Source organism: Sciurus vulgaris, assembly GCF_902686455.1.
Source record: "Sciurus vulgaris genome assembly, chromosome: 5".
NCBI classification, from domain to species: domain Eukaryota; kingdom Metazoa; phylum Chordata; class Mammalia; order Rodentia; family Sciuridae; genus Sciurus; species Sciurus vulgaris.
The window spans coordinates 177,005,966-177,022,949 of record NC_136465.1 but is presented as its reverse complement, the minus strand read 5'-3'; the positions used below and the strand labels follow the sequence as shown (position 1 = coordinate 177,022,949).

Here is a 16,984-nt window from a genome sequence, read left to right as displayed (position 1 = left end):
GCAAAGGAGGGAACATAACTGCCCTCAAGAATTGAAGAATTCTTTAAAATCTGAATAAGGAACGCAGACCACGGCTCTGCCCTGATTTTCCATGTCTGAAAGTCACATGTTAAGTTAGAAATTTCTGTGGTACAAACTTCCGTTTGTCACGGTACCACAGAAATCAAATCTCCGATCTTCTAGAAAGGAGGACCTTTGAAAAAAGTTCTGCATAGGAGTCCATCCTCTGTTCGTTTACTTTCTTTCTTTCTTTTTTTTTTTTTTGGTGATCACAAAACGTCTGTCCGTGGTGTCACAGAACCGCTGGCTTCTCCTTCTTACAGACCTGCCTTGCTGAATATGTCACTGCTTTCTTTCCATCCCCGGGGCGCTTGCCTGGTGAAGGTTCTTCTCCCCCACCAACTGACCATGATCTCAAATTTCTTGGATCAACATGGAGCACTTTCACTTCCTGGGATTTTTATAAAGCAGCTATCCAAAAAGTGAAAGTCATCTCCCTGGGCCTCCACTCCTGTGGCGTGAGGCTCTGGCCCCAGGGTCAGGCCTGCAGCCAAACAGGGCCACAGCGCCGCTCAGGGGCTTCCTCCAGGGCCTCTACCTGCGTGCAGCTGGACGTGTGCGTAGTCCTGCTTCCCACGGCCTGGAGGATGCCTGGCCTTGACCGCCTTCTGCTCCTCTGTCAGATGGCAGCCTCTGACGTCTTCCCCTCCCTCACCTCCTCTGACGGGTGCACTTCAGGTGGTCAGCTTGGGCTGCGGTGCAGCTCAGTGGAGGGCACTTGCCCGGCATAGGAGACTCCGGGTTCAATCCCTAGCACCTCTTAAAAAAAAAGTTTATATTATGTGAACTTCAACTCAAATACAAAGCAAAACAACAGCCATGTTGTAAAACTTGAATGAACTTTTAACGACAGCAGACTCCTGGGGACTTTGCCCCCCCTCCCCCCCGTGCTCAGCGGGTGACCTGAGGAGGTCTCTGCTGCAGAAGGCTCAGGAGGTAGCGGGAATCCAGTGGCCACTAGGGCCAGCTTCGTGGTCTCGAGGGATTCGGGTGGCCTGGCATATCCAGCCTGGGGGCCCTCTGGGGAGCAACGCCCATCACTCCCTCCTGTTCCTGCTGCCCAGGGACCCAGCTCCCTCCGCACTGGCAGCTCCTGCAACCCTGCATGGCCACTGCTTTCCCGGCTGCTGGCCCCTCTCTGCTTTAAGCTGCTGCCTCCCGTGGCTTCCACCCCATCCCCCCAGGTTTGCATCCCCCTGAGGATTCCTCGCCTCTCACCTCTCCTGGTCAGATCCGGGTGCTATGACAAAGTACCACAGGCTAGGTGGCTTGTAAGTGGCAGAAAGTCATTTCTCATGGTCCTCAAGGCTGGAGGTCCAAGATGAGGGTGGCAGCACGCTCCAGTTCTGGTGAGGGACCCCAAGTTGCAAACTCTAACTTCTCATTGCACCCTCCCATGGCAGAGAGAGGACGGGGGAGCTCCCCAGGGCCCCCCCCCCCCGGGAACCCCACCCTCACGACCTCACCACCGAAAAGATCCCGTGGAGGGTGAGGAATTCAACCTGCGAGCTTGCCGTGGGGGGACGCAGTGCCTAACTGTGCCCCCAGAGGAAGGACCTGGCCCAGGCAGGGGACCGTTGTCGGCCTCCGGGGCTGCAGTAGCCGCCGGTACTTCCCTCTTTAATGAGATTCGCTATAACAAACCTCTTCTTCAGCCAGGCCACGTGGGTCGTGGGTTGTATTCTGCACACCCTCAAAAGGGAGGCCATCTTGCTCCCTGGCTCAAGAGAGAACACTGAGTCTTCTGAAGCTGGGCCTGCCCAGTCTAGGGACTGAATCTTCCGAGCAGCCCATCTGACAGATGAGGAGACTGAGACTCGGGATAGGGGTGGGGAGCAAGTGACTCGGACTCAGCCCTGGTCTCTGTAGTTCTGATTACAGAGCCCCCCTTAGAGAAGCAGCCCAAGCCCCCAATGTGGCGTGACTCATTCACTCACCTCCTCACCCCCTCGTCCTTCGTTCTGTACATTGTTATTGACCTTAAAATCTTGGGCAGATTTGCGGGGGGCACTTTTTCTCTTTCCACATTTTTTTGGTGCATTATAGTCGTGTGTACTGATGGGATTTGTTGTTACAAATTCATGCATGCACACAATAGGACAATATAATTTGGCCAACTTGGGAAGATTTTATTAAGGGTCTTCCTACAATCACATCGACCCGTCCTGCTTCTCCTTCCGTCCAGCTGGGGCGTGAACATTCACCACCGTGGACTCCAGGAGCAGCCAGCTGGGGCTGAGGCTGCCAGTCACAGTAGGCTCGTCTCAGTCCTGGAGCTTGCTGGCGTACACCTCAGCCCTGTCCAGGGGCGGCCCCCGGTTCACAGATGTGTAGGAAGGTTCCGAGGTGCCCAGGGCCTTGGGCACCGCCTCCTGCGTGATCTGGGAGTCGTGTGTTGTTTCCTCGTCAGAACTGCCCAGGTCCCTGGCCAAGGAGAGAGTCAGGGTCAGGGGGCAGAGCAGCAGAACTCCTCCCGCGGGGGAGCTTCGCACTTAGACGTGGCTTCCAGAGGCCGCCGCAGCACACATTCAGCCTGTGGCTTTCCTGTGGTTCTCACTTCGCGCCAGGAACCATGGGAATAAGCAGATTGGGGTCCTACTGTGGGCTGACAACTGGAGGCCCCTATCTCATGTCCCCATGGCACCAAGACAGCCTAGGGAGACAGCTCTCAACAGGCAATGTGCCCCCAGAATGGACCAGTCCATGTGGGAGCCACAGGAAGGCTTCCTGGAGGAGGGGGCAGCTAATCTGGTCCTGCAGGAGCATCGGGGCAGAAAGGGGCACATCACACGGGTGATGGGAAGGACTGCGGAGTCTGGGGCACCTGTGTGAAGTTCAGTCGGCTGGCCTGGGGCCACAATGGGCACGGCCAGCAGGAGGGCTGATGGGAGAGCTGGGCTAACTTCAGAGGACAGAGCCCAAGGGAGGGGGAGGACACACCAGGCCCCGACGCCACAGGTCCAGCAGGCAGACGAGCCCCTGGAGGCCAAGGCCATCCACTGTTGGTTGGATTGACTTGAATGTGGGAGCACTCCTGGCTTCAGTGCCCCTCCAGATCCACGTCCCGCCCACCTCTTCCCACCTGGCTGGCTTCTGCGTGGACCCACTCCAAGAAGCTTTCCTACTCGCTCCCCCTCCCAGGACCCTCAGCCTCAAAGACCCCCAGCTCCCTCTTCCCTGTGGAGAAAGGAGCATGGAGCCTGCTGCCTATTGCCCGTATTCTTCCTGTCCCGATGCGCCCTTGCTCCTGCTGATCCCTCCTCCAGGAAGCCCACCCTGAAGCTCCAGGCGGGACCTGGCCTGCCCTCCTCCTCCAGGGCACCCATGGGTGCCTTGATTCATGCCTGCTCCATCCTCCCAGGTGTTAGTGGGCTATCCTCCCCTGGGCAGCCCTAGTAGCTGCTCTAGGACCCTGCCCCCAAGAGGACCTCCAGTCCTAATCCAGAGGTGTCGTGGAGTCAGGAGGCCTGGGCTGCAGCCCTGGCTCTGGGTCTGACCTCGGGACACCCTTTCCCCTCCTCCTACCTCAGTTTCTCCATCTGGACTGTCAGAGGAGGAAACAGGCAGGCCCGCGTGGCTGTCCCAGTTGAGATCTGCGGGACCACCCACCCAGGGTCCTCTGCTGAGCCCCTCGCTCCCTGGCTGAAGTCCCAGGGCCATGCTGCCTGCCACCAGACCCACCCCCCAGTGCAGGGCAGCGCCCCAGCCCGCCCTCGAGGACCTGGCTGCCGAGTCTCTCCAGGGAGCATGCGGCCGTCCCCAGGTCCAGCCCTCCCAGCTGGCGGGTACTCACACAAAGCTGAGGGCAATGGCACCCGCAAAGCCCACGAGCAGGAAGAAGGGCAGGGAGCCCAGGATGGAGGTGATGACGATCATGCCTCCGCTCCGCCGGCCCGGCCACGTGTCGATGGCTGAGTGGGGGGTAACTGTCAGAGCACCGCAGGCGGGTCACACGCTGGCGGCAGCCCTCGGACCTTCCTGGGGCGGGCAATCCCCCCCGGCGGCCTGGGACCCAGCGAGGACCAGGGCCAGGGAGCGGCTCCTCTCAGGCCCAGCCACCTGCTCTGCCCCAGTCCCACCTCCCAACTTTCTTTTGTGTATTTCTGGCCTCTTCTCCTTCTTCCTTGTGCATAATTTAAAATCATAAACGGACTCATCAGTGGTGAGATGGATGGGACAGATTCTAAACAAAGCTGCGCAGAGGGCCCCGGTCCATGGGGCCCTGTGGCTGGGGTTCTCGCTCTTCTCTGACTGCCATCACCCTTTGGGAACAAAGGTCCTACAGTGAGCGGGCCACTTCCGGGCACTGTCCCACACAGATCCCGGAGAACTCCATTCTGCAGGTCAGTCACCGGCTCAGGAGACAGGCCCAGGACACTCGGGGCTCAAGCCAGGTCTCTAAGGTCCCAGGAGCACGTGGTCCCCTGTAGGTCCTGCCCTAAGAGCTGGGCCTGGCCCACAGAGTCCCAAAGGAACCTTACTGGATGGGCCAAGACGGTTCTTTCCACTTGTTGGATGAGGAAACCGAGGTCCCAAAGTGCTCCCAGCATAAGGGGCTGAGGCTGGGACTGGAGGCAGGACCCTCCACCAAGGTCTCGGCTGCTTCAGTGGGACCTGGGTGCGTGGGGTTGGCACAGGAGGGGCACCACAGCACACACTCCAGCACGTGCTGCTCAGGCCACAGAACACAGCACACACGCACACACACGTGCCACGTGCATCTAATGCATACTCGCACCACACACGCCAGACACCACAATGTGCTGCAAACACCCATGCGATCCACACACGGCACCACCCCTAGACACCACATCCTACCACACACCACACCCACACCACCTGTTCACACCACGCACTCCACACTCACCCCAATCACAGCCACACACACACACGCCCTCCCCACACCACACACATGCCCCGCACACCACACACACTCCCCACACTACACACGCCACTGCACACCACACATGAGCCACACACTCATACTGGCAGCCAGCACACCTGCCCGAGCACCTCCCCATCCGGAGTGGCTGTGGGGGCCTGGGCCTGCCTTGGGCATGGGTGGCAGGACTGCATGCACAGGCACCAGGCCATGGGCACTGGGCTCTGCCTGAGGCCTCCATGGAGCCAGGGGAGTGGCTTCCCTGCCTGCCTTGGAATGACCTGGCCTGGAGGAGGGTGCTGGGACAGTGGCTCTCGTGAGCCCCTGCACTGCCTCGGCCCTGGGGAGCCACCCCAGGTGCTGACAGAGTTTGTTCTGTGAGGCTCCAGCTAAGGCACTGGCCAGGCCAGACTCTGAGATCTGTTCAGGCTATTGTCCCTATGAGGTGAGTGCACAGCCGCTGGCCAGGGCGCTGACCACAGGGCCCTGCTCCCCAGGATGGAGCAGCAGGGGAGGTCCAGGCTAGACTGTCGTCGGCAGCATACCACTCATCAGCCAGAGGCCTGCAGACTTTTTAGAGTGACAGCCTGAGACACTTGCAGCACCCGCCCCCGGGCCCCTGAGGATCACCCCACCCCACCCCACTCCACTTACGCCGGTTGGTGCGGATGGGGTCTGACCACAGGGTCTGGTCCTGTACCAAGCCCGTGGCCACGTTGATGAGGACGTACTTGAACCTGGAAGGAAATAGACAGGATGACATCCTCCCATCCTGTGTGACCAGTCAAAGGTGACAGGAGGGGCACAGAGGGGGCACTGGTGGGAGGCAGCCACCATCAGGGTTCTAGACGACAGAAGGAGGCTGGACTTGGTCACACGTCACCCGGGGCCCTTCTGGGGCTCAGATGTACCCGCTCTGCGAAGCCTTCAGGGCTAGGCTGTTTCTGGGCTGTCCCTCCAGGAGACCCTGTGGTTATCTCACACAGCACATGTGGCCCAGTCCTGTTAACCACCAGCCCTATTCCAAGCCTGTCCCTGGAATCACGAAGGGACTTAGAAGAAGAGTGGGGTGATATCCATCACCAGCCCCCCTGTCCTGGGGTCAGGGCTACATTTTAAGATAGAAACCACAAGCAAGCGGGCAGCCGAGGGGCACACCTGTCATCCAGCGACAACATGGGAGGCTGAGGCAGGAGGATGTCAAGTTCGAGGTCAGGTTCAGTAACTTAATAATACCCCGACTCCAAAATAAAAAATAAAAGGGCTGGGGATGTAGCTCAGCACCCCTGAGTTCAAACCTCCAGTACCAAAAATAAAGAAAAGAAAATCCCTCAAACAAGCGTTGCTAATCTGGAAAGGAGATTGGCCAGACGGCGGACAGCCACAGCCTGCGGGAGTAAGGAGGTCAGACACAGTGCGTCTCTGAGGACTGAAACAGCTGCAGGGCGGGGGGTGCTGCCCAGGAAGGGCACAGGGTTAGCACGTGGCAGACCTTAGCCCCTACCCCTAGCACCACCACCAAAAAGCAAAAACCAAACTTACAACCTCCACCCTAGGTTTTGCTTAATTCCCTTCACCTGCCTCAAGGTCAGACTCCAGAGGTGGGCTGGGGTCCAGGCTGGGGTGGGGAGAGGGACCCTTGCCCTGCCTGGGGGTTGAGGCTAAGGTGAGGGGGTGCAAGGGTGGCAGGCGGACAGTGGTCTGGGCCCCACCTGGGCCTGGAAGCCTCAGAGCCCCTGACCTAGGCGTGTCTCCACAGTACCTGGAGTGGGATTAACTGGGCTTGGGCACAGGTCAGGCCTCCTCCCCAGCTCCCCAGGCTGGAGACAGCTTGTAGAGAGAAGAGGCTCAGGATTGAGTGTGGGGGTGAGCAGGGTGCCCTGCACGTGGGGTGGGCAAGAAAAGGACTTGCAGGAAGTAGGCAGGAAAAGCAGAGGGTGAGGGAAGGCCTCCCACAGGGCTCCAGGTCACGCTGGGCTTGTCTCCAGGCGGCCTTCCTTCTGTGGACACAGTGGAACAAAGGACTTGGCTGACTTCCACACACGGGATGGCCAGGACCAACCACTTAATCTGTGGGGTCCAGTACAAAGTGAAAGCAGGCCCCTCATTCAAGAATTAAGGATTCCGGATCCTTGCTCTCTAGATCGCCAAGCATTGCCCCGGGAGGGGGCCCTCTGAGCTCCACCTCTTGGCACTATGGCAGGCCCAGGACGTCGCTGGCCTGAGACCCCGAAGGTCCCAGTGTAGACCTCTAGAGATATGGCTCCTCCCACATTGTCCCCTCCCCATTGGGTCTTCCCAACAGGGCTGGGACCTGGCTGCTGCCCTGCTCCAAGGGCTACTCACACCCACCTGTACTCCGTGGCCGGCGACAGGGGTGGGTTGCAGAGGCCCTGGAAGTTGGGGTCCCACAGGCAGGTCCCGTTGCTGCCCACCCTGACCAGATATGCGCTCAGGATCTCCGAGGCCTGGGTCACATCCCCAGTGGCATCCAGGTCTGGCAGGTCACTGCAGGGGGTCAGGTCAAAGGCCGCTGCCTTGTAGGGGCCTGTCCTCCCACCCTGGGTTTGCTGGGCGGTGGAGCTCAGCGGGGTCTTGCTGCTGTCCTGCACAGACGCATTCCTGGGATTGGCTGCAAAAGCAGGGCCAGGGGTGAGGACCCTGGCCACTGCAGCTCAGCGTCACTCAGCTCTGCTATGCAGCTCAGTGTCACTCACTCAGCCATTCGTCAAATGCCTGAGCCCCCTCTCGGCCCCAGCCCTGTGCTGGCCATAGTGGTCACAGACACAGGCAAGCTCAGTCCCTGCCTGGGGCGAGGGACAAGAAGCACCTTCCTTCGGGTGCTGTGTTCAACTCTCACCTACCTCATCTTAGAATATTCCTGCAATCCCCCCACCCCAATACACCTTGGATACCTGTCATTGAAAGCCCTGGGTTCCCTATTCTGTAAAAAGGGAAAGGAGGGTCATATGGTTCAAAGGATGATAGAGAGGTCGATAGACCTATGTTGGGTCCCAGACCTCTTCTTTACTAGCTGGGTGATCTTGGACAACTCACTCTACCTCTCTGAACCCCAGTCTTCTCTTCTGTGGAATGGCAAAAAATACCCACAGTGCCCAGAGGTTGGGCACAGATATGCAGTCAGTAAATGTTTGCGGGTAAAGATGGGTCACTAGAAACCTAAGAGGTTGTCATTCTGGCTCTTCCCCCCTGACAAGTCAAAACCCTTTAGGAGCAGCTGGAGGGAAGCAGGACCTTTACCTGAGTCGACCATGACATAGAGGTAGACCTCATAGGTGCCAGCAAGCAGCTCTGAGCTGTCAAAAATGCAGAGAGGCTTTTCCAAGGCCACCGTGGTGAGTGTAGGGTTGTTAGTGGCCAAGGTCACACTGGCCAGTTGAGGCTGGAGGTTCACAGCTGGAGGAGGCAATGAGGATGGGAGCTGACCTCCACAGAACTGCCCACACCCATGTGCACACATGTGCTACTGAGCACCTTCTGGGAGCCAGGCGCTGGACTCTACCCTCCCCGTGGGCCACCTCATGGACTTCTGTCAGATACAGCAGTATCCCTGTCCGCACCCTGGTAGCTCTCCTGCTAGAAACCCAGCAGTCAGCTTTCTCTTCAGAGGTTCCCACTAGGAACCCAGTTGCCTTTCCTGAGCAGTCCCTTCACCCCATGGACCCAGCCCTTCTCCAACCCACCCTCTTTAACTGGACCCTAGGAAGGCCCCTCCACTCTCTATCAGCAGATGTGACTCTGTTGCTCACCCGGGAGCACCCTCCCAGGTCCGCCTGCCTCCTTGGAGTTCAGGGCTTTGGGTCTCCAGCCTCTCTCCTCTCCGCTTTCCTTTCCGGTTCTCTGGTGGCAGGGATGGACTGCAGTTTCCAGGATGAACTGGGCTGCTTCCCACATCGCGGAACTTGCCCATGCTACTCCCTTGGAGGAACGTGTCCCTCCCTCTCCCAGAGTAAAGAAGTTACCATGAGTCTGGGTTTTGCCCCTTCTCTGCTCCCCCGCAGCACCCATCAGCCTGTGGTCAGCTATGAGCCCTCGGTTTGCCACCAAAGAAAGCGCCTAGAAGTTGACGACGACTACTACTAACTACTGTTACCACTACGGATAACAATATTATCTGAGCCCCCAGCCAAAACTCGGCGCCTTTTCCTGGAATGAATAAATGAAGTCTGCACTGCCACTTCCCATCCAGGCTCCTCTGGGGCGACCCTGGGAGGGTCAGCGTCCAGGTGGCGCACGCCCTCCCTTGGCCAGCCTTCTTATTTTATCCCGGCTTACTCGAGCCAAACCGCAAGCAGCCGAGGGCCAGCAGGACCCAGAGCGGAGGCATCGCCCGGGACGCGCCACCGGAGCTCTGTCCAGCCGCGGAGCGCGAGCACCCGGCCTCTCCAGCCCAGCGCACCTGCGAGCCCTGGGCCGGCGCGCCCCGCCCCCTCCCGCACCGGCCAATCCGTTGTCTTCTTACGGGCTATTTGCATACGGCTCCGCCCCGATCTCCCCAGCGGCGTGGTGCGCAGTTCTGTTTGCTGGTCCTTCAGGGTGCTCTCACTAAAGCGCCTACTGCGTACTGGCCCAAGGCAGCGCTTTCACGCTTGCTTAGTGAGACCGTGGGCAGCCCACCCCTCTGGGGGCCTCAGTTACTGTACTGTAAAAAGCGGACGCTCATTCACGCACTGTGGAGCCAGACACCGGCAAAACTGGCAGCGTGATAAAAACTGTCGGCATGGGAAAACCAAGTGTTGGGCCTGGGAGTTAAGTGGAGACTGGCAGTGTGACCCGTTGGGTTTATAGGTGCAAGAGCAAGGTCCAGGGAAGTAGGGAGGGGCAGGGACTTACCAGGACGCACGTGACCTCCCTGGAAGCGCTGGTGGAACCCGGGGGGTCCTGCTGCCTCAGGCTGGTTCGGAAAGAATGGCATAGGGTTTTAATACCTGATTCCTAGTGGGGGCTTTTGAAGATAGGGATGAGGTCCTCTGCTAGACTAGATGGTTCTTTTCAGCATCAAGAAATATGTGCACATGTCTGGATGTGTCTTAAATCAACATTATGTGTAAGGCATAAAGGTAAGTCAACAGACGGAGGAAAAACTAAAATGGAAAACCCAAAGAAACTAATGATCTGCGTCTGACAGGAATGGCATAGCCACTTGCAAAAAAATACTGTCCTAGTGACCTTGGAACAGATCGTCTGGCTGACTCCCTGGTGGAGAAAACTCCAAGGACGGGGCCTGGGAATAGAACCCGGGCCTCACTGGTGAGTGGCAGTGGAGAGGGCAGGCAACTTTGAAGCCGTGGGGTGCCTAGATCCGGTTCTCACTGCAGGGTGAGGGAGATTTGAAACGCAGGAAGGAGAACTCTGGTGGTTTCGCTTTTATTCTTACTGAGTAGTATTATTATGAAAAAAACAAAACGTTTTATCTCTGACCACTGAAAGGGCTCAGAAGTGGTCATGCCCCAGCTGCGAAGAACACACTCAAAACATTTAGATTCTGAACATCATTCCCCAGTAAAAGGTACCAAGGCCCCTTGGAGAGGTGACGGACACCAGGGCTGGAAGTGGCAAGTCAAGAGAAGCCTGACACATTTGAGAAAGCAAAGTACCCAAAAAATGATGGGCACATGTCAGAGAGGAGCTAGCACAAAGCTGCTCCAAGGGGCTTCTGAAGGCCAGATCTGGAACATGTCAAGCACAAAATAATGGAAGGAATACATTTAGTCCACTGGCTAAAATACATATCTGTGACTCAACACTGATACTTTAAAAAACATATTAAGCTACTTGGGAGGCTGACGCAGGAGGATCACAAGCTCAAGGCCAGGCTGGGTGGCTTAGTGAGACCCTGTCTAAAAATAAAATTAAAAGGGCTGGGGGTATAACTCAGTGGTAAAGCACCCCTAGGATTGATCCCCCATACTAAAGAGAGAGAGAGGTGAGAAATTCTTGAAAGACCACAAACTAATAAATATAGAAGGAAAGACACAAGTCGCCATTTTATTACCACCTGGGTAATGACTAGTAAATATGTGCAAGAATCCTCTCCTGGTTGCCATAGGGTGAGGGAGCTTTAGGGAGGAAGACATGAAGTGATCTGAAAGCACCAACTTAACCAGATGGCCAAACTTGACATCACCACAGACGGGATAAACTCGGCCTGATTGCGCATCCTGGTGTCATGCACTGAGAAGGACTCGATGTCACCTATGTTGTTTCCTGCCCCCCAAGTTTAACCTGGGTCTAGCTGACAGGTGGCAGAGAGATCCAAAGCAAGGGGCCTTGTGCAAGCCGGCCAGCCTGGGTGCTTGGAAAATGTCAGCGTGGTGAAGGACAGAAGCAAAACCAGGCAAGGAGAGGCTGAGGGCCACTGTAGACTGAGGGCTCAGGAGGTGAGCAGCCATGTGCACCAAGGGACCCTGGATGAATTCTCAGGCGAAAATGGCCACCTACAGGCACACAGTCACAGAGAGCAGAGCAAGGAGAGGACCTCCACCTGTGGAGGTTTCAGATGGCGACAGCGAGGAGATGCGGAGCCCTGGAACATGGTGGTCTAGTGTGATCAGGCTGGAGTAACCTGGACAGTGTCATGGTACATTTGAGGGGAGCGAGGGAGACGGAGCAGGAAGGATGAAGCCCCTGTAGCGCAACGACCTTGGTGGGTGGCCACGAGTGAGCCTGTGCTGTTCTTGAAATGGTCTCTAGGTTTGGAATTGTTTCAAAGTAAAAATGTGGGGATGGGGGGTGGCTGGGGAAGCTCGGGGCCGGGGCAGGGGGGGGCGGGAGCCGGTGCATGCTGGAGGCTCTGGCTTTGATGTCTGTGCTCCGCCCTCTCTGGGCCTCAATTTTCCCTCTGTAAATAGGGGCCAGGGTGGCCTGTGCAGTGGCCAGCCAGATGCTAATCTTGGGCACACGGAAAATGCCCCAGAGATAAGGCCCTCCTGAGCCCAGGGTGGGGTTTCCTGCAAGAATTTTTATGGACTGCATTTCTGGTCCAACTGTGGTCTGTGAACTTGTATCAGAGATCACCACGTTGATCTTGATGCCCGAGTCGCTCATGAGAGGTACTAGACCTGAGAACCGGTTGTCTTCTCCAAAATGCTGCCCTTTCTTATGAGAAAAACAAACAAAATCTTCTTGGCTTTTACTTTGCCCAAATATGGAGAGAATGCTTGGAGGAAATGTTAAAATAATAATCTGCAAAGGCCCACAAAGGTTCTGGAAAAGAAAATAAGCTTGGGCTCTTACAAACAAATCTGCACTTGAGCACTTGCTGACTTGTTTGGCCTGTTCTGAAGGGGGAGGAGCCTGGAGAAAGGCTCCCGGAGCATTTGCCTGAGTTAGGCAGCGCTGCAGCCCTTGGAGGGAATCTAGGGGACCGGCTGCACCCCTGGCTGTGGGCGGCATTCACCAGGCCCTGGGTTCTGCCTTCACCCCTACAACAGACATCCAGTGCTGCAGCCCCAGCCTCCACGGAGACATTCCAAATAATATATACATACATATATATAAATTTTTTAAAAATTCTTTTTATTTATTTATTTATTTTTAATTTTCTCTTTTCAGTTAAGTAATTTCCAAAGCACTGAGTTTCAGTTTGACTTTAGATCCATTTATATAATCTGGATCTAACAGCCCATCTTTCTGAACCCAGGCACAGAGGAAGTGCCTGTTGAGAGGCCAGGAAGCAGGAACTTGGGGAAGGTGGAATGTTAAGCAAAGCCCGTCCCTTCCCAGGCCTCCTCTGAATCCGAGGCTCGGAGTCACAGTGGAATTCTTGACCCTGAAATGTCTCCAAGCGCCAGGGAGCCTGACCCGGCGTTTCCACCATGCCTTTCTTCAAATGTCAGAGAAGCTGTGGGAAATCTTTAGGGCAGCCAGCACTTGCCTGCAGTGTGGTCTGTCCCCAGGTTGGGGGCTTTGAGAGTCAGTCACTTTAAAATGACAGGAAACAAAAGAAAACCCACTTGAAGGCACTGAGTCCCCACCCTCTGGCGCCCTCCCATCAGCCCCTGCTCTGTGGCTCCAGGGCCCACTTCACTTGAGCTGCCTCACCCACCTCCCAAGCCCCAGATCACGCTGTGGCCACACACCCTGCAGGACGTGCCCTCCTGGATGACCCAGCAGGACTCTGAGAAGCCTTTTGGGCCCTGGCTGATTCTCACCAGGAGTTCCCGCGCCCTCCAAAGCCTAGGTTTCTTTTCTGGTAAAACGGGGATACTCCAGATGCCCCGTGCAGAGTGGAGGGCTGACGTGCAGGCGTGGGTCCCGTGACTGCCCTTGACTGGGTGCTGGGCAGGCCGGGTCTCCCGGCTGTCCCGTCACCCCTGCCCCAGCTGTCCTGCTGGTCTGCCTTTGGATCCCCTCCTCCCACAGCCTCGCCTTTCCCGTGCAGTGCCTACTCTGTACTGGGTGACGGGTCCCCAGTCACTCCAGAGTCCTCGTCTTCCCTCCAGGTCCTGCTGCCACCACCTGGCACACTGTACTTATCTGCTCGAGAAGGATACTGTAACAAACACCAGAGACCAGGGGTCTTTTCTAGCCCCAGGACTAGGGACCGAACCCAGGGTTACTCTACCACTGAGCTACAGCCCCGACCCTTTATAGTTTTTGAGACGGAATTTCACTAAGTTACCAGACTGGCCTCACATCTGTGATCCCAGGCTGGTCTCACACCTATGATCCTCCTGCCTCAGCCTCCTGAGTCACTGGGATTACAGGTGTGTGCCACTTTGCCCAGTCTTAATACCTCTTCTAGGGCCTGTCTCCAAATACAGCCACGTCCTGAGGGCCTGGGAGTTAGGACTGCAACTTGCGGACCTGGGAGGCCATGACTCGGCTGTAACACACTTGCCCTCTCTGCCTTCTTGCCTGATAGTAACATGACCTGAGCAACGGCCCATGTCGCCATGCGCTTCGCACATCCTAACTCATCCCTCGTGCTCTCCAGGAGGTGGGTACCATCCTTCCTCCAGGTCACAGGGAAGTAACTGAGGCTCAAAGGGCTTCCAGTGCCCGCTGTGTTTAGGGTCTGTGTGGGCAGGAGCTGTCTCTGCCCCCGTGCCCAGCAAGTCTGACACTTAGGAGAGAGGGGTACACGAGCCCACGGCCTCCAATTGGGAGGTAGGGAGTAAGGAGAGGGGTCTTAGGCCCAGGTTGTGGGGCCCCAGAGTCCACACCCTGGCCACTGCCCCAGCCTCCTCCCTGTCTTGCCCATGCGTTACCTCTGCAATGCGCCTCCACACAGAAGCATTTGTGGTTCTTTTAAAGTGTAAACCTGGTTGTCGCCTCCCTTGGGATGCCATGATAGTCCTCAGGATGAAGCCCAGCTTCTTCCCCTGGCATGGCCAGCTGGCCTCCGCACCTCCCTCCTGCCCTCACCTGACTACCAGCCCCACTGAACAGTGAGTGACATGTCCCCAAGCTCACCAGCCTCTCTTGCCCCTTGGAGGCTCTGAGGATGAGGACTTCCTAGGTGATTCCCAACCCAAGGTCCCTCCCTCCAATGCGGGGCTGTGCATGGTCCACCGTGGGAGGCCACCCTCCCAGGCCGCCGCATTTCTCCTCCTCCCAGAAGTCCACCTGTGTGGTGGTTTTTAACGTCGTGGCTGAGGTGTCTTCACCCCAGGTCCCAGGACAGGAGCCTTTGAGGGCCTTGGTTACAGCGACCCTGTGACCTGCAGAGGGCACATGCTCCTCTGTGTGTGATGAAGGGATGAGTGGACATGTTTTAAAATTAACCTGAGAACAGAGGAGGCTCTCTCAGGTGCCCAGTTCATCTTGGGTCACACCCTGGGAGGAGCCCTAGCAGGGGCTCAGAGCAGGCCAGCCCCCGTGCAGGAGGACAGAATGTCATTCTGGGGGTGTGTTTTGAAGGCTGAGCCTCAGTCTTTGCTGATGGGTTGGAGGTAGGTTGGAATTAGGGAGGAATCAAGGGGACACCTGGGTCTGGTCTGAGGGGCCGGAAGATGGAACTGGGGAACTGCCAGCTGAGATGAGATGGACGAGTGGGTTTGGTGGGGGGAACCGAGACCACCTCAGGACTCTGTGGGCTGGACCACCCGAGCCAGGGAGGCAAGGGCTGAACCCGCGCTCAACTGCATCCACCTCGGGATGGCGAGCCTGCCTCTCTGCGCTCGGGAGGCAGCTTCTCCCACTGGGATCCCCCGAGGGGTGTCGAGGTGAGGGGGCCTACGGACTCCCTGACGTTAGCCTGCACCCCTCAGTCCCACCTACGCCCCATCCTATGCCAGGAGGCCTGAGGACCATCAGACCCCCACCCTGATCTGGGGAAGCCCCTGTCAAGGCCAAAGTGCAGGCGAGCAGGGGAGGGTCAGGCGCCAGGCCGCCCCACCCACCGTGGCGCCAGTGTGGCAAACTGGTTCGTCCACATGTGGAATGAAGCCAGACGGGACGGGACTCCTGCCGCTCAGTGAGGCTCCAGCCCGCAGGCCCGGGGCCTCCCCACGGCTCTGTCTGCTCAGAAGTCCTCCCACAGAGGGGGCCCGGCCCGCCAGGGGCGGCCAGTCCTTCCCCACAGCCCCACCCCAGCCACCCCTGGTCAGTGGGCAGGTCCAGACGGTTCACACGGAGCAGAATCGCACCGTGCATCCGGCTTCCTGCCCTCAGCAGATGGCTCCAGGGCTCGCGGTGTGCTCAGGGGCAGGGGCAGGGGCAGGGGCAGGGGCAGGGCAGGGGCAGGGGAGAGGAGGGATGGGCGTGGCGCTCCTGGGCTGGGGCTTCTCTGGTGCGATGGGAATGTTCTGGAGTCGGGAGTGCTGGGGTTCACGCCCTCAGGTACGGGATGTGCGCTTTCCAAGGACGAATCACACGCCCATTTTGCATCAGGAAAACGCAAAATGGACAGGCCACTAGCTGTGTGGAGAGTGGAACGAGGCCAGCGGGGGACACGAGGTGGCGGAGGCGCAGGTCAGCCTCAGTGGTGTCTGGGCCTAGGAGTGACTGCAGCAGGGGAGGCTTCCAAGCAGAGTGCGGGACACAGACGGGACTTTGTTGGTGGTGGGAGGCCACCCTGGGGCAGGGCTGGGGGCTTCCTCTCCCACACTCCCTCCAGGGACCTTTGAGGGTCCCCAGGCTGCTGGAATGGGGGTGCCTGCACTCTGGGAGAGGCCAGGGCAATGGAGGCACCTTGGCGGGGGCTGGCTGGGCCCTCCTTGCCCCATGGATACGCCAGGGATGGCCCCCCTCTCCGTTCTCTGCTTTGAAGCTGGAGAGCTGATTTGGAAAGGCTGGGAAGGCCCCCTGGTGGATCTTCCTCTGGCTCTCAGACTCCAGGACTCCTGATTCTCCTGCAGCAATGGCTAGTCCTGCCTGGACAGTCAGTGTGAAGAGGGAAGCTAAGAGGAAGCGGCAGGAATTTTCTGCTTTGGCTTCCCTCCTGCTTCCTCCAGAGCTGAAAGAAGGGGCGACAATCTGAGCAGACTGAGGAGGCCTGGCACCCCACTCCCCGTGCCCATTCACTGCCTGGGGCTGGGGACCCACACCCATCTGCTGTGTCCATGGTGTGCCAAGATCCCCTGAATCTGCACTCAGGGAATCACAGTTCACAGACCAGCCTACAGCTGGTGTGCGGGGCCAGGCCTGGAGGACACTCAGGGAGAGCCCATGGCATTCCCACCTGGTTTTTCTCCCCTGAAGGTAGGGTTGGTGTCACCTGCTTCCTTGAGTTGCTGCAGGGATGAAGGAGGACCTGCTTGGGACCTGGACAGTGACCCACCCTGGACCTGCCGACTGATGGCAGGGTTGGCTGGGGTGAGGGGCTGTGGGGAAGGACTGGGCCGCCCCTGTCGGGCTGGGCCCCCCCCCTGCGAGAGGAATTCTGAGCAGACAGAGCCGTGGGGAGGGGCAGGAGAGGTCCTGGGGCCTTCAGACGGGAGACAGATCAGCAGGAGTTAATGTCCAATCTGGGCTATTTAATTTTAAGACAGGGTCTTGCTAAGTTGCCGAGGTTGGCCTTGAACTTGCCATCCTCCTGCCTCAGCCTCCTGAGTAATTGGGGCTACTGGTGTGCAT

General features: G+C 57.8%; 1 protein-coding gene and 1 long non-coding RNA gene across 4 annotated transcripts; one reads left to right on the top strand and one right to left on the bottom strand.

The window, feature by feature from the left end:
• Nucleotides 1-2,177: 2,177 nt before the first annotated feature.
• Nucleotides 2,178-9,365, bottom strand: LOC306660975 (uroplakin-3a). 3 transcript variants are annotated; one of them, XM_079139735.1, is made up of 7 exons: nt 9,239-9,365; nt 8,204-8,359; nt 7,295-7,574; nt 6,705-6,942; nt 5,597-5,679; nt 3,854-3,986; nt 2,323-2,484 (listed from the first exon to the last, which is right to left on the bottom strand). In XM_079139735.1, exons 1-7 carry the CDS (start codon nt 9,288-9,290, stop codon nt 2,467-2,469), a joined length of 960 nt encoding a protein of 319 aa, XP_078995861.1. In that variant the 5' UTR covers nt 9,291-9,365; the 3' UTR covers nt 2,323-2,466. The 3 variants fall into 3 exon arrangements, with proteins under 3 accessions (XP_078995862.1, XP_078995861.1, XP_078995863.1); XM_079139737.1 differs by having other exon boundaries at nt 7,295-7,439; XM_079139736.1 differs by lacking the exon at nt 6,705-6,942 and having other exon boundaries at nt 2,178-2,484.
• Nucleotides 9,366-15,492: 6,127 nt separating this feature from the next.
• Nucleotides 15,493-16,249, top strand: LOC306663047. Its single transcript, XR_013764337.1, has 3 exons — nt 15,493-15,601; nt 15,800-15,880; nt 16,179-16,249. It is a non-coding gene; the product is annotated as an uncharacterized lncRNA (long non-coding RNA).
• The last annotated feature ends 735 nt before the right edge of the window (nt 16,250-16,984 follow it).

What these genes read in the sequence shown, in the direction of transcription:
- LOC306660975 (XM_079139735.1), bottom strand. Translation starts at nt 9,290, where the DNA reads ATGCCTCCGCTCTGGGTCCTGCTGGCCCTCGGCTGCTTGCGGTTTGGC. An exon ending in TCGCCGGCCACGGAGTACAG is followed by an intron (nt 6,943 to 7,294) that starts GTGGGTGTGAGT and finishes CTGTGTCCACAG; the next exon opens with AAGGAAGGCCGCCTGGAGAC. An exon ending in CCCCATCCGCACCAACCGGC is followed by an intron (nt 3,987 to 5,596) that starts GTAAGTGGAGTG and finishes GTGCTCTGACAG; the next exon opens with TTACCCCCCACTCAGCCATC.